Genomic DNA, 23,821 nt, shown 5'->3' with positions numbered 1-23,821 from the left:
CGTCAAGATGAATTAGTTTGTTTAGGCCCCTCAAGCCTCGTGCTTTCTACAAGAAAACTCTTATTGCCAAACACAAGCAAAATATACTTTGATCTCTAGTTTGTTAGATTTTTTGCCATTGACTTCGTTGTTGTTAGTTGTTGCTATTGACTTGAAGTGTTGCCAAACTTTCTCGATATTACAAACATAGGCAATACAAAATGAAACGAAAGAAAGAAAAAGCATTTTGGTAGAGGATATATTCCTGATACCACCAGCCAAACTTACGTGCTGTATTATATATAGCACACGCTCAAGTGTAACTAGAAAGACTGTGTATTTTGGCACCACGAATTCAAAATAATAATGAAAATACTGTTATTTGTATTAATGTAAGCAAGCAGTTAGTGTGGTGAGCTAAATTATCATGGTTTGGTGAAATCTGACAGTGTTGTTCAGGAACACGATTGAATCACTTAGACTACGGAACCTGCCATGTGTCAAGTGTGTCGGTAAGGACCGCTGTGTAACGTCCATGAACGATTATAAAAACCGCCAAACAAAGAAAGCTCAATACTTTCGAATCACAAAAGAAGTACGTGACTTCAAGATACGTAGTTTTCGACGGCACAGTGGCTGCAATAGGAACGCATATGTGAAAGATTTTCGTACAGTTCTACATAAGCGGATGACTCTTGATCGTGCATTACCACACGCGTTTTCGCTTACATACTTGTTGATTGAACATTCATACCATATATTTTTAACGTAAACGAAGCTTTATAAAGTACCTAACCTGTTTTATAGACATTACTGTGTAATTATCATGCAGCAAAAGAGGGAAGACGGGCAATGGCTGAAAGGTTGGCTACAGGACTCGCTGATTTTATTACAGCCTAGATGAGGAAAGACGGATAAAGGGCTACTACTGAAACACTTTGGGAAAGAAAGAAAGAAACAAACAAACAAAAAAGGAAGGGAGCGCTCTTATAGTTGTAGACACAGTATTCCTAAGCACCTTCCTGTGTCTACTGTGCTACTGTGTTACTGGTCTGATGTTGTTCAAGCTCGCGTAGCTTACTCAAATTTTTATTATGGATGAAACGCCTGCTTAGATGTCCAAAGTTATTCTATTCAGAGCGCGCTAAGCAAACAGATTACTCTTTAATTTACAGAGGCTAAGATTCTGACATAATATGCGTTATATTTCCATGGCTTCACTACTTATTTCGTCGATGAACATTTAAGCGACAGCCACATAACGTTTCTTTTGTTCTTTTTTTCTTGCCAGTTATCAAAACTCTTCTTTCACCAGCGTCCTTGGAAAGGACATACGTATTTAGGAGAAGGCACTAATTTACCAGTAACATTTGATTACTTCTCCTTGGTCGAGCTTTGTGCAAAACTGATTGTTCAGTTTTGCACAACAACAATTTGCAGTTTTGCTAATCGCACATGTATGCAAGACTCTATATTGATAAAGAAATAGTAGGAAGTGATGGCGGTGTTTCCTCGGGATAAAAAAGAAAATAATAATAAATGTGTCATCCAGGCGGTGAGCGTAGGTGGTGTACAACTTCCGGAGCTAGCTTGAATATTTTATCGAGCCTGGTCTCGATGTATAGCCAAGAAATAAAACAGATGAACCGACTACCAAAGACTGAGAGGTGATCTGCGTTCGCTCTGAGACCTTCATCACACTCTCTTCGGCTTTTTTTTGTGTTTATCTGCTTGCTCCGATCTCCTTCTCACGACCATTTTTTCTTTGCCTTTTGTAGCAGTGCATTTCGGTCATTTCGGTGCTGTTATCTCCTGAAGGTGTGAACAGGACGCAGAAAACATTTTTGTTCCCCCCTCCTTTTTTTTCGGCATGCCATTTTTTTCTTTTGTTCTTCCTGGTACAACGTCTGGGACGAGAGAAGCGCTGGTGGCTTTAGCTTGACGTCCTGCAAGCACGTTGTGTCGTTTTCGCATACGCCCCCCCCCCCTCCTCCACACGCACCTTTCTTATCCCCTCGTCGTTGACTTCCTTATGTTCTTAACCAAGCTCTATTTCGCCAGCGTCACACGCTTTGCAAAAAAACTGCTGCTTCTTTATTTAGTTTGCCGTTATGGGTATAATTAATTCTACCTCCTGTAGCGTACATCTTGTTTTCTCTTGCTGTCCACATGAGAATATTCTGCCCAGCTTCACACGACCCGATAAAATCGTCCTCTACGTGTGACCCGCTTCAAGGACGTTACATTTCGCGCACTAACCCATTTCCCGTTTTTCGTTTATTTCGTGCATCCCACCGCATCGTCTGAAAGCGCATTGTTCGAGAGTCGCCTGCTGCTGTCATACGGGAGTGTCTTCCGGCCCGCCATTTTTTAAACGTTTGTCGGCGCGTTTACCGAAAGGAACGCATTGGTTGTGCACAAATAAAATAAAGAAGATTGAAATAAAGGCGAGTAAGAGCGAAGGTGTGAGATGCGACGAAGCAGCGGTAGGGGTAGGACAGGGTATGTGACAAAAAAAAAGGGGGGGGGGGGGGAGCGGGGAAGAGCACCTTTATTTCGCAGAGATGCAGTGCCGAAACCAACACTCGCATAACCGCCCCAATCCCAGCTCCTTCTGACACGTACGACGCGTACTAACTTTGCAAGGCCTGTCTATGCGCGCTCTTACAGTAAAAGCGCCGTATACTGATTCGTCCTAAACTGCGCGCTCTTTTCCGACGCTCGAAACACCGACGCTTCGCTACTGCCATCCCGGCTGCAACGTTCTCTTACTGTTTCTCTCTCGTTTAAACGCGTTCGTTTACCAGTGCTTCCCGCGGTGGTGGTGGAAAGCTGCCAGCAGTGCACCATTTTTATAGTATTTTTATCACATCACTTTCATTCGTTCCAGAAACGAAGCATTCTCTTTTCTCTGTGTATATATTTCCCCGCTCTCTTTCAACCCTGTGCGGCGAGAATCAATTTTGAACGAGTCGAGCGTGAACATGTAAACTTGGAATGCGGAGATTAGGAAACAGCGTTGAACGGAAGAAAGATAGGAGATGCTGCAGGAGCAGCAAGCACGAGGCAAGAGTGCACGGGGAAGGCATCGAAGAGAGCAAGGAGGTCCGCTTTTCTCGACGCGCATTCGCGAGAAATTCTGACGCGACCAAGCGGCAAACGCTTTTCTGCACGCGCGCGAGCGCGCTATAGCTTTGGCCACTGGAGCTACCGAATTTCCAGCGAGTGGATACTTGTTGCTGCGAAAACGCCCGACGACACGGGTTCACGTCCACGGACGTAACAACTAACGTTCCGCCAAGGCGTGCAACGCGAGCCGAGCTACCGCCGATATGTGATGTTCAATTTTTAAAAATATTTTTATACTGTCTGTATTCTCCTTGTTCCCGTTCATTCTCCAACATCGCTGCTCTTCTTTCTCGACGCGCGTTTGGGAACAACTTTGCTGAGGAACCAGCAGGGAACGCTTCATTTCCTCGTAGTTTTCGAGAGGCAAGCAAGGCGCAAAATTTGGCGTCAAAAAACCCGGGTAGAGTGTGGTTTGGAAAGCGGTTGACAATGCGAGTAACAGCGTGCACTAAAGAAAGTTTTAATACTGGCTACATAAAGCAGTGGCGCCCATGCGCGTAATTCATTACAGTGACGTTTGCACGACAAAACATAAACGAAGACAAAGAAAGCTCCTACACTACCTACGGCTGAATGAAATTCCAGTTGATAATTTTTTTTTCTTAATTTTTTTCTTGAAAGTGGTGTCTTTTTTGCTATAAAAAAAGCAAGAAAATCTGGGTACCAAGAAATTTATAAACATTGTTGCCAAGGTACATGAACAAGAATTAAGGAATCGACGAGCGATGATATGAAATAAACTTATGTGGATGATTTTGTCAACTTCCCAATTTCACCCCTTACCTCTTACTCTCTTTTACGTGGGTTAGACGCTAGTGTCTATTCTGTAGCAGCCTTTCTGTCATCAGGTTGCTGCGGACGTGGCACGTATGAGGTGCGAAGTGCCATATCGGCTATAGGCTTGTCAGCGTCACCTGTCACCATTGTGTGTCGTGTAGTCACGGTTCATCATATTATGCCCGGTTTCTAGATTGGCAGTGCTAGTGACTCATCAACGAAATCTCTCTCAAAACACTGCAGGCTTCGCCCCTTCCCAGGTTTCACGTATACTAGAACTGAAATACCCTTCCTTCCCCGGTTTAACAAGTTTTTTCAGCAAATGTAACAATCAAAAGATGTAATTACGGAAGTACAAATTCTGACACTCTATATACACGTGCTTGCAGAAAAAACAAAGTTGAAGTAGGTTTCAGCATAAATTTGATTCTGTTTTACCACACGAATTGTATATTCGCCTAAGTAAATGTTGTTGGCAACACAGGACATTTATTTCTAATTATTACAGCCACGAGGTTTGCGAACACAAACAGAATTATCAGGTAATATGCTTAAGAAAGATTGAAAAGAGCAAAAAAGACCAAACACGCAGAAAGACGGATAGATATACAGCGTTTTACATGTCACAGTCTCACCTCAATTACTAGGTTCTGGCAGCACTGCCAGCATTTCTTCATTATCATTTTTCGCAACTTCTTGGTATTATCATAGCAAACTTTCAAGTATTAACAAATCTGTGGCTCTGACTCATGTCATAGAAAGGCCTTGGGTCTGAAAAAGTAACATGATTGTGAATAATCAGCGCTGTATTTTTGTGTCTTTCTCTGTGTGTACTGTCTTTTTGCGCCATTTATTCTCTATTAAGTATGAACCGACTCCTGCAATTATCCATTTTGTCTATATACGTTGAAATATAGATTTCACAAGTTAGAGAAGAGCAATTTGTTGATATTACACGGGGCACGCTTCGTTTATTTAAACCGGGAGCACCTTGCCCCCATTAAATAACGGTGAATCTTTAGTGTATATTTCTCTGCGTTTCAATCCTCGAAAACGTACCCCGCCGTTCTGGGAGCAAATAAAGTTTCTTTAGTCGGTTTAAATGCGCCCCTCTTCTTCAAATATGTCAGAAAAAAAAAACGAGAAACCATACGTGACCGTATGGCTGAAAAATGCCACATTAGACGTTTGTAGAAATGACACGTGCATTGTTGAATACTTTGACTTCGAACATTGCTCTCTCTGTTTTTTTGTATTTCCCGCATGCTTCCCCTTTTTTTTTCATTTTATACGTTGTTTTGACGTTGTTACACCAATCGATGGCAGCATACTGTAGACCGAACCCCTAAAGTTCTCTGCACTTAACATCATCGTCGAGGACCTCAAAAAACAAGAGGAACACCTATTCGGCGTGAGCGGACGCACAGATGGCTACGTTATATGTAGGTTTGACGGCGTTACAGCAAGCGACAATGACAGCATGCGTTCACCACCCACGACAGCCCGGCCCCCTAAAGCGTCCCACATTTAAGAGGAAGATACTGTGCGAGAAGGCGTCGAATGTGCTAAGGTACTCGGCTGCTGACCCACAGGTCGCGAGGTCGAATCCCAGCAGTGGAGGCTGCATTTTCGATGGAGGCTAAAATGCTGCAGGCCCGTGTGCTCAGATTTGGGTGCATCTTAAGGAACCCCGGTTGGTCGATATTTCCGAAGTCCTTCACTGCGGCGTCTCTCATAATCAAATGGTGGTTTTGGGACGTTAAATCTTATATATAAATCAATCGGCGTCGAATGTTGATTGTGAAGTCAACACTGCGCATACGAATGCATATAAGTCCTCTTAAATACCGCAAGTGTGCACAAACATCACTTATCGCAGAACGCCTGCGTGGAAACAGCCATGACAGCAGCATATGCAAAGCGAGCGAACATCATGCTACGTAGATAATGGCATCCAAGATGGTTGCCAATGCGTGCGTCAAGCTGTAAGGCAAAACTTGGCAGTCCGAATACCAACACGCACAGGCACTGACTTCGCGAAGACGCTGAACTCGTTTTGGGACACATTTTGCAGTGCTGTTCAACCACAACTGATGTTCATGAATGTCTGAAGGGATGGGTGCCAATCTATTTTCCTCTGAATACGACATGGGTCATTAAATTCCATTATGCACACGCTGCTGTACGAAGTCATTGTGATTAAGAATGTCAGTTTAGCGGCAACATGCTCCCTCGTGTCTCGTGACAGCAATGCCAGTGTGATCGCTTTAGTTGTGGCGCGCACTAGCATTTTTCAGCACTGTTTATTACTAGCCTTGGTATGCTTCAGCATTATAGCCGATTGTAGGTGTTCTTACGTTCGTGACGGCGCTGGTGTGTTAACAGTTGTCTGCAATTAATAAATATGTGAACTACTCTAATTAATCAAATATCATTGAAAGTAATCTAGCTTTTTCGTAATAATTCTAATTGGCTGATGGAAGTTTTGAGCAAGGTGCTGGATTGAGAAAACCTCTCTTGCACACAGATGCCGATATGAGTGAGACATGTCAGCACTCAGTATGGTTGCATTATTACCAGCTACAAAAAGAGAATGGGATATAGAGAAGTAATGAAAAGCAAGTTGGATATACCCGGCTCATTTCGCATACCACTTTATGCGGAGACCTGGTCCCCATTGAACAACTGAATTCCTTATAAAGATTGCAGCAGCCTTTGTGCAACACACTTCTAGCACAATGACGACACCGCAAGGGAGCTTGGGCCCAGTCAGATGGGTAAGGAGACCATTGCCGCAATCCTAGATTATGTACCTAATATCAAAGGGTGCTCAATTTCTATATTACCAACACGGTGCGGTAGTATGCTGTGCGCGCAATAAGGCCTTAATTTCATCACTTTTACTTTTTTCGGACTTTTGTGCGTACTTATAATCAGGAGTAAAATACCCTACCAGTAAACAGGGTAAACCAAAGAAAATGGCAAAATTGACTCCAGCGAGAGGCTGCTCATTAAAGGGTCTCTCCAATAAAAGTCGGAGGGGGGGGGGGGGGAGCAGTGTTTATACACTGTCAAGTTAACGATACATTTCTGTTGTTGGGACGCAACCGTTCAATATCAGTTAAGCAAGAGCATGAGGAGGCATTGGGCACACTTCCCACTCGTTTTGGATTTGGCCATAAACTGAGGAAAACATACGTGGCAAGTCTCACCCGTTAGTTCAGGAAAGTTCTCAATTACGTTACCGTCATATTAACACCCAAGAGTGGCGTAGAATTTTTAGTGCTACTTGTCCCAAGATTTTAGTACATATCAAAATGGACAACGTGACGGAAACTCTGGAAGGCAGCCGCTTATGTATAGTTGTCGCCCTTCGCTCTTTTCGCCACCAGTGGCTCTGCCGCTGACGTACACAAACAGATGCGATCACCCACCGCTGATGCGTGAAAAGGCTGCATTTGCACATACTTAGTTCAATTTAAGCGCAGAAAATGATGTGCACGACACAAAAAGGACTAGAGAAATGAAGGATGACATGGATGCATGCATCTTTACGAAGTAAGCCAAATGGCTGTTTTTCTACATAAATAGCTTATTTATTTATGTATCTATTTATTTATTTATTTTATTCGTGTATTTGTTTATTTATTTATTTATGTATTCATTTATTTTTCTCTTTTCGGCAGTACACTCAACGCACTATATAAAACATTGCATATCGTACTTATACGACAAAAGCTAATGGTTTTTTTATCGACGATAGCGACGCATTAACTCACTCAGCGATTTCTGTCCTTTTTTAATAGGCATGCTGTCGATAGGTTGAGGTTTATATTTCATGAATTCCTTTATGGACAAAAACCGCCACGGGAGCTTCACTGCGTGTGCAGTCAGCTACAGCTCATGCAGCCTCAGCACTGCTGCACGAGCTCTGTTTGGCGCACTCTGGACGACAGCGAGGATGTTGGAGCTTATGCATCGCCATCGGGGTTGCATTGGGATTGATCGGGTCGGGCCGCTGTCCGAACGACCAGCGGGTCGGCGGCCATCTGCACGGGACGCGGTGCTTTGTTCGACGCTACACACACACAAAAGCGACAGCTCGAGAAGAACAGCAGTGATTATAAGAGTGCTGCAACGTGGACTGGTCAGCTGTGGGACGCGGGAGAGCCGTCGGCATCCCGTATATTGCCTCTTCCTCCGAGGGGTATCGTAGGGTCGCAGGAGTGCCGAGCCGCTTCGCCGTCCATGTTGGTGGCACTGCGGGGCAAGCCCTATAGTGTAAAGCGCGTGTGGTAGATGCGAGCATAATAGCTCTGGCAGCGTTATTTCTCGGACTTGTTTTGAGCGCTCGCACTCATCTTCCAGCTCTCTTCGTCCGTTCCACGTGCCAGCTTGCTCGTGGTTTTTTTTCTCTCTCTTGTAAGAGAGAAGTAAACACCTTCACTGAAGAAGTCACGTGGATAAGAATGAAAGAATGGGCAGAAGTGGATGGGGGGAGAGGGGGGGGGGCGTTCTAGTCCAAGAATGGTCCATTAAAAAGCGTAGGTGCACACTTTCGCTGCTGCTTTCCCGACCATTATGGCTGAGCGTTGGACGTGCTGGCTGGAACGACGACAACGAGAGAAGTATAGGGCTGGGCGGCAGTCGTCTAAAAATATAAGCGTTACGCCAATGCGTTCCTCTGATGTATATGCTCACGCAGGGCGCATTCAGAGAGCACGAAGCGAGAGATATAGGTGCCGTGCGATGGAGGAATGCGAGCTCGGTGAGAAATTGCGTTGAAAAGCGAAACTCTTTCAAAATAAGGGGGCTTAAAATAATTTATGAAGGGGCTCGTCATTGAGGTGCATGAGCCGAAAACAAGGAGGAGTTGCTGACATGCAAATGATGCCAGCCCTGTTCCCTCATATGTTCATGTTATTTTTCTTTCGAAGATGAAAACAATTGTTCTGATGACACCTAGCCGCACCAACGCACGTGGTTATATATTCAAAGGATCTTTCGGCGCTTGCTGCTTTAGCGTCGAACGTATCAAGAAAACGTGCTATAATTATGGTGGCCTAGACTTTGCGGCCACTTCCGCCTTCGTTAGTGTAAGACCGGCTGCTGTATGCATGAGATAGGAGACGATCACCTGAACTTCAATGAAAAGAACGTGCAAGAGAATAGTAACTTCAGCTTTAGCCTAAAGTAGAGTAACATGCCAAGCATCTGCCTAATCAGCATTTCTTCACGCTTAAGGTAAAACTGCACAAAAACTGTAAATCGCCAGCCTGTAATATCCTGGTTCGTGGCCGTCACTGAGAGTAGTGAGACATAGCGACATTATTTAGCAAGTTTATCTATGAGAGGCTTTAGTACATTAGATAGTGCTATTACATAAAGCTGTCTTGAGCCTATTTTAGCTTGCTATAGAAATGTGTTACAATGGTGCTGGCAGTGATGACGATAATTTGAATTTTTCTCCTTAATTCTTCTACACACGTATGACGAAACATCTTGATTGTGCATGCACGTTTCATGAGGCGAAAAATATCTGCACAAACTTAATAAGTGTAATCTATTCTGTGACTCTTATTACATGATATTGCGAGCAACTTTTAACGAATATGTGGGAAATTTTCGCTTACGCTTATTTTTCAGAAGTGCGGGCTGTGGGCCGCATTTGTGTTATTAGAGTTTTCTGTAGAGTTTGCTTGCAATGCGATGAAAGCCCATATTTAAAGTGTGTACAACACCAGAGCACCGCTGTAAACAACTTCGTTCTTTTTTTCATACTTTCTTCTTATTTAGCGTTGACGGAGGTAGAGCTTATGGAAAAGGAGAAAGGCTAATCACATGTCAAAGTTGTGGTTTGTCGACCTCTACTTGAGTAAAAAGTGAGGGGGAAATTCTGACTAAACTAGAAAGGCAGCCAAATTAACCAGCACACCTAAAAACAACAACACGATGATTGAGGCATTGAAAGGTGACTGTCTCAAGTAAGTTGCTGCAGGGTAAAAAAAACAATGCACAGATTCACTTCTGGTTATGGAAGCGTTTGTATGATCAATCTACTCTGTAAGGAGCATGCCTGCAAGACGAACCAAGACAATCGCTAGCGACAGCGTGGGTGCGTTGAAATGAGGACTGCGGCAAAAAATAAGTGTTGATCAGTTTATTCGTTGCTGCTGTGAACGTAACCAACACCGTCTTTCTTCGTTGTACCGAAAACAAGAAACTTTGTTGAAGTGACAAGAAGCAACAGTAGGCCACATACTGTTAAGAGTCGAGGTATTCTAAACCGAGCTCAAAGACGAAGCGATTTGTGTATAGTTCGTGCACACATGTTGAGTGCCGACTCCATTTATTAGAAGCGTACCGTTTTTTATCTTTAAGGTAACCTAACAATACGGAGCGTTTACAGCGTCTAAAGAATCCTCCAGAGGGACGGTCATTTCTTTCAATGTTACAGCCGGGGCCCTCGCTTACCTAGCAAAAAGTATCACCTTGGTTTCAAGACATGGAATTCGACGTTGCCATCTTATTCGTGCTACGATTCACATTGTGAGCCAAAGAGATTGATTGATTGATATGTGGGGTTTAACGTCCCAAAACCACCATATGATTATGAGAGACGCCGTAGTGGAGGGCCCCGATAATTTAGACCACCTGGGGTTCTTTAACGTGCACCCAAATCTGAGCACACGGGCCTACAACATTTCCGCCTCCATCGGAAATGCAGCCGCCGCAGCCGGGATTCGAACCCGCGCCCTGCGGGTCAGCAGCCGAGTACCTTAGCCACTAGACCACCGCGGTGGGGCGTGAGCCAAAGAGAACATCAGGGGATAGTCCGTATTCACTGATTTGGCTGGTGCTCAAGTTCAAAGAGATTGGTCGTACCTAGAAAGCTAATGAGAACAGTACACATTTAGAGGACATTGTTATGCTCAGGTTCAACCAGAATAATTTTTGCGCTTACAAAAAACATCTCGTTCTTCACGTGGCATCACAAGCAGTTTCCAACAATCAACTGAACTGCCTAAAATTTTCCCTTGACTTTTGAATCTCATCCGGTCTGCCTAGACGCCATTGTGCACGGCTTTTTTAGCTATGGCTGCGATTATACATAACAAAATCTTCTGCATTATGGCACACAACAGTGTATATAAGAACTGTGGTGTCTAGGAGACACTTCAAGAGATCATGTGCGACTGTGTACAATGCTTTATTTGACGCTTCTATGTCTTGATTCTTAGAGAGAGAAATTAATAAAAGGAAGAGACAGGGAAGTTAACCTATAGTATAACTGGTTTGCTAGCCCGTACAGGGGCGGGAAAAAGGGTAGGAAAGAGCATAGAGATAGAGAGATATAAAATAAATTAGAAAAAAGATCACATAGGCACACACTCAGGGAATTCCGATCACAGTCGTTTGGACAGGCCGGTTGATCGCAAGAAGCGAAGAGTGCTTTCACTGCCTTCTTCAATACAACACTGAGAACTGGAGCAGCCCTACAAAAGTGCACCTTGATTTTTTTTCTTTGAAGTACTATTGAAACAAGTTAGGTATAATGCCAGACGTACATGAGATCAGCAGAAAATAGCGACTGCATTAGTACTGACTTCGAGTGAAACATTCGCGTATAACGAGAATAAAAATGCAGATTATACGCGCAGCTCAAATTAATGTTGAAGGAAGGATTCCCTTACGCGCATGGTAAAACTACTGTGTTCAGTTCATTCCTTCTCTTAATACAGACACCATTCGTCAGGAATGTGATAGGTGCTTTTTGGCAAGCAACAGATTGAAGTGATTTATATTGGGCAAGCCTGCTATTTCTGTCTAGCTTCTTCAATGTGACACTGCCGCTTCGCGATCCGGCCATTCCCTGCACCCGCTGTGCGGGTTCAGTTGAAACGAGCTTTCTCTTACGGTGAGTTTATGGGATCTGCCGGCTTCCCATTGCCATATTAACGCTCAGCATTCTTCGCCTTTTTCAGAGAACTTTGGACGTGGTACGGGTAAGGACCGCACGTGACTTCGAACTGTTTTATTTAAAGAAAATATGTAAAATAGAAAGAGAATGTTCCCGATGGCGTAACCTAATGCATCATTTCCAGTGCAACAGTCTCGTGCTCTAAGTTTTAGGACATAATTATTTATTTATTTATTCTCTTGTTTTTTTATCCCTTCCTTTCTTTTATAATTCAAGATTATTCTAATGTTCCCATACGTGTCTGTAGACAAATCAGTCTGTAATGATGTGAAAAGGTAACAATGAAAGCATCGGAGGGCTCAAGGGCCTTGCTAACTTAAGATTGTATACCATAGAGTTCGAGTTTGTTGGGATTTTAGGCCCCAAAACAACGATATGATAATCTTAGAGTAGCCGTAATTGTGGGATAACAAAATTTCGGCCACCCAGAGTCCTCTGACATTGATATAAATTTTAGCACACGCCTCAATCACCTCCAGCAGATGCCTTCGTCGAAATGTAACCACCAAAGCCGGGAGTCGGCACGGTGACCTTTGAATGGGCAATCAACCACCGTAGCCGTCTGACCACGGCAGCGGGTAGACTTTATACTTGTTTTGGTTTCGCAACTACTGCGCTTGGATAGTGGAACAAACGAGTCCTTATCAGTATCGCGTCCATTCCTGCTTCGACATTCCTCCTTCTCCACAATCACAGTGTTAGTACAAATTTTACGTCGACAGCTTAGCAATATTACCATAAACATAAACGGCTTGTATGTTATAGGTGGCAATGGTGATGACGAATTAGCGATCATAGTTCACCAACTGCACGCAAAAGACGTGTTTAAATATGTAGACATAGCTGTATCATTATTATTATGATTAATATTTTTATATTATTATTATCATTATCATGATTATCATTATCATTATTATCATTATAATTATTATCGTTATCGTTATTATCGTTATTATTGTTATCGTTATTATTATTATTATTATTATTATTATTATTATTATTATTATTATTATTATTATTATTATTATTATTATTATTATTATTATTATTATTATTATTATTATTATTATTATTATTATTATTATTATTATTATTATTATTGTCGTTGTCGTTGTCGTTGTTGTTCTCGTCGTGGTGTTTGTTGTTGTTGTTGTTGTTGTTGTTGTTGTTGTTGTTGTTGTTATTATTATTAGAAATTCTTAGGCAACGGACGCGGGAGAATGGCGAAGGCCCACGGCCACCTGGAATAAAGAGGCCGCCCATCTTGGCTGCACAGTGCGCTTGCTCAAATAAAAACTTACTTTCTCTCTCTCAGGGCCACTCTTTGACGCCGCCTTCAGGTCTGCAGCTTGAGTAGCAATCTGTTCATTTGCCAGGAGAAATTACAGGAATTCTCACACGTGGGCAACCATTAAAAAAACTTTTTTAATGCATTCGCCTAAGGTGACACGCAGGCGAAAACCATCTTTTCTTTCTTCTTAGTGATTGTATTGATTCTCCCCTTTCCTCCCCCACCCTCCCATTAAAAAAAGATATCTTTCTGCCTTTAACGTGGTCTCGCGTTGCCACCAGAATCCGAGGCTTTGAAAGATTTCAACACCTTATCTGTTTTTACCCTGTCTCCATGATAAGCTCAACTTTGGCCTGGCGATGGCTTCATGTGATGACGTCATTGTCATCACGTTATGTGACATCATGGTGCCGTCCAAAATAAATCATGATGACGCTGGAACTATTAGGGATTAGCGACGACTGATGACGCCAAATGATGAAGTCATTCTTCAATGATGATTTCTTGCATCGCTCGCGTTCACGCCGGCATCGAGGAATGCTGAAGTGGGCAGCCAACTTTCGCGTTTGGTGAGGCATCTAAGTCCTTAGTAACACGTGACTAGAGTTCAAGGGTGCCTACTCACCGTCCGTTCGCCGAGGTTGTTGACTATGCAGTGCAGGTAGACGGTCTGCATCTGCTGCGTGGTGACGTTGCGCGGCGTGCTGTTGTCGAACGCCGGCTGCTCAATGTCCGGAAAGAGCTTGGGGTTCAAGATCTCCGGGGCTGACACGAGCGACGCCTCGGCCGAACGAACGCGGCGCGACGCCGACCTCGAAACCATACTCCCGGGGTCTTCGGGAGATGGGGTTGGGGCGTCAGGGTGGGACCTACGGCTCTGCGCAGGACCTGCAGGAGATATCAAAACAGGGAAACACTTTATCGAATACATGTTAGTAGGTGCGTTTTTGAAATGTCTCCTGTATGAATGTTGCATGAGTTTTGTGCATAAAACTGACATATTAGGGGTTTTACGGCCCAAAAAAAAGTAATATGATTAAGAGAGTGGCCGGAAGGTTTCCGGAAATATGGAACATCCGGTGTTATTTCACGTGCAGCGGGATCGCACAGAAAACGGGTCTCTGAACATTTTACCTTCATCGAAATGCCACGGCCGGGATCGAACCCGCAACCTTCGGGTCAGCAGCAAGCGTCATAACTACCATTCCACCGAAGTGGACTGCTTGCGTATTACTATCGCTGACTAACATTGACTAACAGTGGCTAATTAGCCAACTCTTGTCTAATTTTGTCCAGCGCCACTAATTCTTAGCAAACGTGGCTACGTCTCAATATCAAAGCAGGTGACGACGCGGATATGTGACGGACGAAATGCCTTACGCGTATGACAGTTCGCTACAGGAAACTTAATCACAAATTTTTTGTATGTGTTAAACATTGCTCAAGCTTCAAACATTGCACAAGCTTCACGGAATAGCCCCTTACAATGTTTATAGCCGTTTCTACTTTATTAGGCATCTGCCAGTCCCACGTATAGATGAGACAACTATGGCACGGGAAAAAAACGAATAACAAATGCTAATAGCATGACGTTGTACTGCATATTTATAAAAGGGTAGATATAGCGCTCGCATTTCCTGTCATCACTCTAGTTGTGGTGAGTCCTATGCGCGATCGGCGTACAGCTCCTCATTTACATTTAGCAGCATGTGTGGGTGGTGTCATCGACGTTTCCCACACGCACGTCAAGGTCGTAGCACGCTAGGCGTACTCGGTGTGTAAAAACCATTCATATAGTTGAGGTAGCAAAGAGAAATAATACATCACATGAGAGACATTTAAAAAATGAGCTTGCAGCATATATAAAACTCTACGGAGAAACTTCCGTGGCAGTCAGTATATAGACGTGTGGACGCGGCGGCAAACTTCGAAAAGCGCCAGGACTGCAAACACCGGGTCCTCGAAAGTAAGACAGAATGCGATGTGACAGGGTAGACGCCGAAAAAAGAGTATTTGGTGTACACTCCGTTGTCTCGAAGGAATGAAGAGAAAGAAAAATTCAGAAACAAAGAAGCCGAGTGTACGTAGAAAGATCGAGATACCACGAAGGATGCCGAAACACGCCGCAGGAAAAATCGCAAGGCTGAAAGAAAAGAGAGAGAGAAAACTAAAGAAGACAATAGAGTTGGAAGAGAAGAAATGGCGATAGCATAGAGCGGAAGGTTGGGGAAGAAGAGAAGGAAAGTGGAAGACAAACAGTGGAGTGGCCAAAACGAAGAAGATGAACGCGTCGCAAAACGCAGAAGGAAAGAAAACAGCTTGCATCGCGCGAGAAAGCTATAGACGGCAACTGGCCTCTCGGTGATCTGACGAGGCGGCGTGGTCTTGGCAGAAGCAGACCCGGCAGCGACAAAGCCGTCAGCACGTTCCAGCTCAAGCAGCGGGCAAACACTGCGCTGTTGTCCGCGCGACTCTTGACGAGGGCCAATCGAGGTGTGCGGTATATAGGTTCGCCCTACGTACCATGTGGCGTGGAGACGGCCGAAGAAAATGATGAACTTCCGATGGGGCCTCGCCGTATGTTCGTTTTGCACACCGCTTTCTTTATCGCTCTGGCATTTGCACTTTCCAGTCTTTAAGACATTCGCTGTCTACGTCCCGCTGCTGTGCTCGCGATGAAACGTTTACATTAATGATGCGCGTCTCGAGGGAGAATGATGATTCGTACTTTTTTACTGAATCGAAAGTAATAGATTTCTTTTTTTTTTGGTAAACAACGTTCTCCTTTTTCGTACATAAACAGTTTCTGCCCGTTTTTTTTTTTTTTGGTGGGGGGGAGAGGATTGTTTCTGACGCGAGGACGGTTGGAGGAAATGATTAAGGTATACGTTGCTTCCGTCTTTCAGTTGCTGCCTCTTTGGGCTGTTTTCCTATGTGACTCACGCAACTACAGCTAAACAATCTGTATTTGCTAATTAAGTTTTCAAAATTATGAAAACTTATGGAACTCTTATACGAAGAAAGATAATAATTTGAAATTATTATTCATTGGTACTAAAAACAAACTAATTTCTTTTTGTAATGATGGCTAAAGTCTGCCTTGCATGGCACTTGATGTTCTATTGGACACTTTTTCGTGATTTATTTCAGGAATATAATAATATTTTGCTTCAACACAAGACATGAATGGCTTTAAAAAGAAAAAAAAACAACATTAGCGTATCTCGGGAAACGTATGGCCTTAAACTACGACTAAAGGTAGCGCCATCAGATTGTTCATTCGTTCTCGCTTCTGCTCCATCGACGTCTGCAGAGCTTACCACCATCCGTGCTGCTGTCGCGTTCATAGTTTAAGAACCATCACACGCATGGTCACTCTTCTCCGACTCCAAAGCAGCCCTCCAGTGCGTAACGTCACCATATCACCCCGGACCCAAATTAACAAATGAACAGTCAGTGACTGACATAAGACTGCTCCATTACCAAGTTACACAGAAGCAGCACGTCTTTGTCGATCAGTGGGTGCCTGGTTGTTGCGCTACTTACAGAAATGAACTTGCAGATGAAGCCACCCGATTTGCTCATCGTGCGGTCCCCTGTGCAGCTTTACCATTATCTAGAACGGACCGCTTCAAGGCTTCGTTCACTTGCACGAGAACTGACGCTCGTCCTATATCTCGACGGAATTCACAGCTTCGACCCGAATGTACAGCTCCGTCTTCCGTCGTGAATAACTAGAGCTGAGGAGACCTTGCTCTGCCACCCGTGGCTAGAGGTGGCCTTCACGAAGTCTTACTCATTCTGTGTCGGGATGGCCAGTATCGTGACGTGTGATAACTGTAGCTACGAGGTGACAATCATCCATTTACTCGGTGAGTGCCCCCCCTTCAGTGCACCAAGAAAATAACTGTCAGAAGTGTCCGACATTCTTGACAGTCACCCATTTACGGAAGAAAAGGTCTGAGTACATTGGCCGAAACCATCCTCAGCACTGAAAGCACTCAGAGCGTTGCTGCCATTTTAGGAGCAACTAGTTTCAGAGAGTTTTTAAGCAGTATCGCTTAACGTGTTATTATTCTCCTTTTCTTTATCTTTTATTTTGCAAGAACTCTTTTCTATCATCCTTTACTCACACTACCCCTTTCCCGTTTTTCTGTTCCTCGCTTCTATATTCCTTTGGCTAACCCTCCTTCTACGCTGCGCTACTACTACTAATACTACAGCTACTACTACTACTACTACATCCATAAGTGCACTGCGCGAAAAATGGGTGGAAACATGAAGTAGAGAAAACGGACAGACAAGCGCAGACTGTCAACTGAAGCTTTATTGCAGGACCGAGGCAATATATTGATTGATTGATTGATTGATTGATTGATTGATTGATTGATTGATTGATTGATTGATTGATATGTGGGGTTTAACGTACCAAAACCACCATATGATTATGAGAGACGCCGTAGTGGAGGGCTCCGGAAATTTCGACCACCTGGGGTTCTTTAACATGCACCCAAATCTGAGCACACGGACCTACAACATTTCCGCCTCCATCGGAAATGCAGCCGCCGCAGCCGGGATTTGAACCCGCGACCTGCGGGTCAGCAGCCGAGTACCTTAGCCACTAGACCAACGCGGCGGGGCAATGGCAATATATAAAGGAAAGAATAAAAAGCAAGTGAGCGCAAAGGGGGAGGAGATAAAAAAGGTACGGAAGTCAAATCAACAAAACCTGGGCAGCAACAGGAAGAGCACGTACGTCATGCAGAACCTAGATAGCTCAAGTCCTTATCGTGTATGGTCACAGAGGGAACACTGACGCACGACTCAGACATCTTATGAATATGCGCAGCCTCAATAAGCTCGCTCGCACACTCTTTGGTTTTTCGGCCTAAAGAAAGGTGGCATCAAAGTATGACGTCCGAGTGGTTATTTCTGCCACAAATAAGTTCTCCACTTAATGGGCCAAAGTAGATAGACAAGTCACGAATCACATAAATGTCCAACAAGATACATGCAATGTTATTCATAATAATAATTGTGTATCATGTATCACCGGTGTTGTCTACTCCATACCTTTGTCACGCAATCGTGTATACGTGAGCCAGACAGGTCACCCTCTAAATGTTTGACTTTGAGAACATTTTATTTCTCTGAAAGGCCACTCCGGCCTTCGTTTAGCAGCCCACTGCAGGGAATGCGGCTGCGTGCCGCTCTTTGACAATACTTCTGCGCTGTTTAGGCATAAAAAACAAGGAGTGCGCGAGCTTATTGAGGCTGCGCATATTCATGAGATGTCTGAGTCGTGCGTCAGTGTTTCCTCTGTGACCATACACGATAAGGAGTTGAGCTATCTAGGTTTTGCATGACGTGCGTGCTATTCCTGGTGTTGCCCAGGTTTTGTTGATTTGGCCCCTCGCACCTTGTTATCTTCCCCCTTTTCCCTCCCTTGCTTTTTATTCTTTATGTATTTTTTCGGTCCTGCGATAAAGCTTCAGTTGATAGTCTGCACTTGTCTGTCCTTTTTCTCTACTTCGTGTTTCCATGCGTTTTTTGCACAGTGCGCTTATGGATCAGTACCAACTAGCCCAACTAGCCATTCTACTACTACCACTGCTACTACTACTACTACTACTACTACTACTAATAATAATAATAATAATAATAATAATAGAAGAAGAAAAAGAAAAAGAAGAAGAAGAAGAAAAAGAAGAAGAAGAAGAAAAAGAAGAAAAAGAAGAAAAAGAAGAAGAAGAAGAAGAAGAAGAAGAAGAAGAAGAAGAAGAAGAAGAAGAAGAAGAAGAAGAAGAAGAAGAAGAAGAAGAAGAAGAAGAAGAAGAAGAAGAAGAAGAAGAAGAAGAAGAAGAAGAAGAAGAAGAAGAAGAAGAAGAAATGGGGTTTATTGTAACAAAACACCAATCTGATTATGAGAGACGTTTCAGTGAAGGATGCTTGATATTTCGACCACCTGGGGTTGCTTAACTTGTGCATAAACCGAAGTGCACGAGGCTCGGGCATGTTCACCTCCATCAAAAATGCAATCGCCATGGCCGGGAGTCCATCCCCCTACCTGCGCGTCGAAATTCGAACACCACAACCACTATACCACCGTGGCGGGTCACGCCAACACTTCTCTGCGATAGCGATAATGTACATGATTTTCATTTTTCACTGAACAAAGATATGTTGACAATCCTGCAAAAGCTTGCGTAGTGTAAAAATTCTATAGCTAATGAAAAAAAAAATGAGTCACGAAGCCGTTGCTCAAAGCTGATAGGGCGTCTGGGGTGATTCCCTGATGTGCGAATGACGGAACGCCAAACGTGCTCCAATGGAACTAAATTCTGGAAGGTTCACATTTTTTTTTATTTTCAGGTGTAGGGTCACGAATGACTACATAGATCAGAATAAGGTGTAAATAAATATCAATAAAACGAGGTTTTAAGAGTACTAAACCGATAATCTGATCATACACGTACGCAGCTGCGCTGCGGCCATCTTACAGAACCAATCACTTTAATAATGACTCTTCTTAAAGGCAACGCTGTAGATGCATGATTCCATAATTTCGAGCTAGAACGCACTCGTGGCCATAGGTTGGGTAGAAAAAGAAAAAAAAAGACATCTTGGCTCGCATTGGTTCTCATGCGTTTTTTTTTTTTTAGCTCAGAAAAGATCGAAAGCAATCTTTTTCGATACGAAAGAGCAAAATAACGCTGCTTCCAATTCAGGGCAAGGACTGGGAGGGGTGTGCCGGTGCAGCAGGCTTCGAAAAAGAGCAGTCACCAAAAAATAAAATAAAAAAATGAAAGTAACAACCAAAATGAGGCGCAGAGGGGGGGTACACACAACGTCGTCGTCGGCGGCGACGAGGGGCACCGGGTATGCAGGAGGCTCACGGAAGCAAGCGAGGGCCTTTTCATGTACCGCGCCTATTTCCCGCGGCCAAAGGCACGCGGGCTGCACGATCGAGCAGCCGCCATCGGATATCGAGAGGCCGCCACCGGGCTTCGTCTTTCCTGCGAACGAAATGCGCCGCGGATGCATCGGGCTGGCAGGCGTCGCTGCCGCATCGCCGCGTCCTATCAAAATGCTAAGAGGAGCCCCGCGCGGTTCCTTTCCTGTCCTCCCCCGTCTCCTTTTTTTTTTTTTTCCTCATCGCCTCCGCCGACGCCGCCACCGTCGCTGTCGAGCCATCGGCTGGGAAACTCTCTGCCCGAAAAACTACCGGGCGCAAAAACAAAACACGTCGAAGGGGCGGGGAAGCTCCGAAGTCGAAGACTGCTGCAGGAACGCATCTCCGAAACTTGATTTTCGTTAATGTGTTTTCACCACAGAAAAAAAACGCTGGGAGAAAGCCCGACGCCAGTGCCAAAGTGCACCGCAAGCATCGTCACAAACCCAGCGTGGTAAAGGTTGGGTGTCTATAAACCTGTATAAGCATATATTTAGGTATGTATTACGTATACAGTTCCATAATCTTCGTCTTATGGCTTCGAATGGGCGGCACAATGTGATTTTCGTTATAGCCCTACCACTCCGTTGCATTGAGGATCTCTTAAGACGTAGAACATCGGAATACATGCACTTGTTGAAGAGGTGCCTGTGAAGCATTTTAACGGTGAAGAATAGATAATGCCGGAAAAATCGCGAAAAAAATTGATTTAGCTGTAGTGTTCCTAAACGCGTTTTTGTGTGTGCGTTTGGTGGCAATCCATCCGGCGTGTGTTCTGCCCTTGAAGACGAACATTGTAAAGTGATGAATCACACGATCAACGACATTGAAGAGAAAAGCTTCAGAAGAACGACGGAACTGGTACAAAAGAAGTGCAATATTCCAGTGGAACTGCAACGGTTTGCAGAATAAGAGTGGAGATTTTCGGAAATTCGTCGCTCAGCACGGGTTTCCGATTTTGTGTATTTCCGAAACAAGAGTATCCACTAACTTTCGCTTGTCCAATTATGTGGTGTACCAAGCAGACCGTCCTGCTGCAAAAAGCAGAGTGATGTTGTGTGTGAGACGCGATATTCCGTCGACACTTGTGGCTACTTCAAAAACAGATGCGCCGGAATTTGTTAGATGCAAAGTGAAGTTTGGTAACGTTACTGTAACTGTAGTTAGTGTTTACGTGCACCCTCAAGCAAACGTTTCATACGCAGAGTTGGCTGCAGTGTGTAGATCTGACCATGATCCCATAATTATATGTGGTGATTTTAACGCGCACCATGAATTGTGGGGTAGTGAGCGTTGTAGTGTAAGGGGATCTGCTATAGTAAAAATATGCGAAGATTATGGTTACACTATACTAAATGATGGTTCTCCAACGTTTCTACGGGGGCATAACTACTGCAGCGTACTAGACATTACTGTGTGCTCCTCTGAATTAGCGGCTGGAGCAGACTGGATTGCAGACGCTGACACAAGAGGAAGTGACCACTTGCCAGTATTCATATATCACCCAAAGTTGAAGAAAACAAGAAATAACCGCACAACAAGAATCACAAACTGGGCAATCTTTCGAGAACTACAGAGACAAAATCTTGAACCCTGTCCTGACGCAGAAACGTATGCATCTAAGATAAAAAATTTTCTAACAAAAGCAACTCGTACAGTACCCATTCCAGATGGGTATTCGGGTGTTGACGCTGAGTATGAGAGGCTTCGGGCAATACGACGCCGATCTGAAAGAAGATACCGCAGGTCAGGTAATTTAGAAGACTTCAAGGTTGCACAGAAAGTACACACTACAATGCGTAACCAACTGCAGAAGCTTTCAACCAAAAGGTGGCAAGATTTATGTGCCTCACTTTCCCCATTCACCTCGGCGACTCAACTGTGGAACATGGTACGCGCCCTCCGACAGCCAGTAGTCCACTCGAGACCACTACAGGCTCTAGCGCTGTCTCGAGGAGTTAGCGAACGGGTGATTGCCGAAGAATTTTGCGATCTTATACTGAGAAATGGAGAGACCGCCCAAACGAGCGATTATAAATCCTCAGCAGAATCAGCTTCGGCGGTTGTAACAAAGTCCTCTGCGATCAGTTCATCAGATCTGGATGACAGCTTCACACCAGAGGAGCTCCAATATGTGTAGTCTTCAGTAAAACGAACAAGTTCACCAGGAACAGATGGAGTTACATACGCTGCTCTTGCTAATTTGTGCAAAAAAGGAAAATTACACCTGTTGGACATCTATAATAAAATTTGGCAAGAAGAAAAAGTTCCGGAAAGCTGGAAGATATCAAAAGTAGTACCGTTGCTAAAGCCAGGGAAGAGCCCTATGCAGTTGGACTCGTTTAGGCCGGTTAGTTTGACAAGTTGTTTTTCAAAAGTGATGGAAAAAATGATCAATGAACGAATTTTATGGTGGCAAGACATGAAAAAACTACTACCAGAAAGCATAGCCGGCTTCAGAAGAGGTAGATGCACAATGGACTGCATTCTGGATTTGGTCACAGATGTGGAAAACCAACGAACGCAAGGAAACATCACTGTCGCTGTATTCCTTGATGTCCACCGAGCATACGACACAGTGAGTCACGTTCACGTTCTGGAAGGCCTGGCGTTACAGGGATTCAAGGGCAAGATACTGCGTTGGATCCTTGACTTCCTGAAGCACCGGAAAATTTTTGTAGTTACGCAGGAGGGCCCAACGTCAGAACATGTCGTCAACCAAGGAGTGCCACAGGGCAGCGTACTAAGCCCTACTCTCTTTAATGCAGTCATGGCGCAGCTCCCGTATAATCTTCCACCCAACATCAGATGTTCAGTATATGCTGATGATATAAGTATATGGACGTCTGGTCCATCGTTTTTGGATATACAACAAACTCTACAAGAAGGATGGGATAATGTAGACCATTTTCTAAAACAAAGAGGCATGGCACTGAGTCTGGCCAAAACAGCCATACTTCCGTTTACATTAAAGAGACGTGGAAATTTCCAGATTAATCTGCAAAATCAGCCTATTAAAATGGTCAAAACTCATAAATTCTTGGGAGTAATTTTAGACCGGAGACTAACATGGTCGCCTCATGTCCAGTCCCTGGAACAAAAAGTGAATCAGGCCATTCGAATCCTCCGGCATCTCTGCGGGGCCAAATGGGGTGGTACTACAGAGTCGTTATTAGCCCTACATGTTGCCTGGATACGCCCCATCGTAACTTACTCACTGCCCCTGCTGCACGGACTCCCAGCCTCCACCGAAAGGAGACTGCACTTGTTATTGGCAAGGAGCTTGAGGGTATGTCTGGGTTTACCACGGTCAACTTCCAGTGATTTAGTGTATGCGGAGGCTCGAGAGCCACCTTTGGCAGTACTGCGAACTAAAGAAACATCTCGAAATTTATTTAGAATTTTCACGCAACATGACAGTCATTTTTTATCTGGTGCACTAACACAAAGAACGGCAACGAGACTACAGGATACTATATCATCATTTCAAGCAGTAGTACCAGAATTTAAACAATGGAAACCTTCAAAACCACCTTGGACGCTGCCACTTCTCAACGTTATCCGTGAAATAGACGGCATAGAGAAGAAAGCAGTCATGGCACCTCTAGTAGCGGCACAGTTGGTACTTCATCAGCTTCATGTAATGCATAATGAAAAAACGAAGATATATACAGATGGATCATGCACAGAAGAAGCGTCAGCCTGTGCGGTC

At 44.1% G+C, this 23,821-nt stretch overlaps 1 protein-coding gene across 1 annotated transcript in view; it reads right to left on the bottom strand.

Moving 5' to 3' along the window:
- The window catches only part of LOC119164650 (zwei Ig domain protein zig-8), a 256,416-nt gene that overhangs the window by 98,114 nt on the left and 134,481 nt on the right, over positions 1-23,821 (bottom strand). Inside the window, exon 2 of the mRNA XM_075893729.1 lies at positions 13,783-14,045. Within this exon, the coding sequence (XP_075749844.1) occupies positions 13,783-14,045 (263 nt within the window). The remainder of the gene's footprint in view (positions 1-13,782; positions 14,046-23,821) is intronic.

This window comes from Rhipicephalus microplus, chromosome 1 (assembly GCF_043290135.1).
Source record: "Rhipicephalus microplus isolate Deutch F79 chromosome 1, USDA_Rmic, whole genome shotgun sequence".
NCBI lineage: Eukaryota > Metazoa > Arthropoda > Arachnida > Ixodida > Ixodidae > Rhipicephalus > Rhipicephalus microplus.
This window is presented reverse-complemented; position numbering and strand designations above follow the sequence as displayed.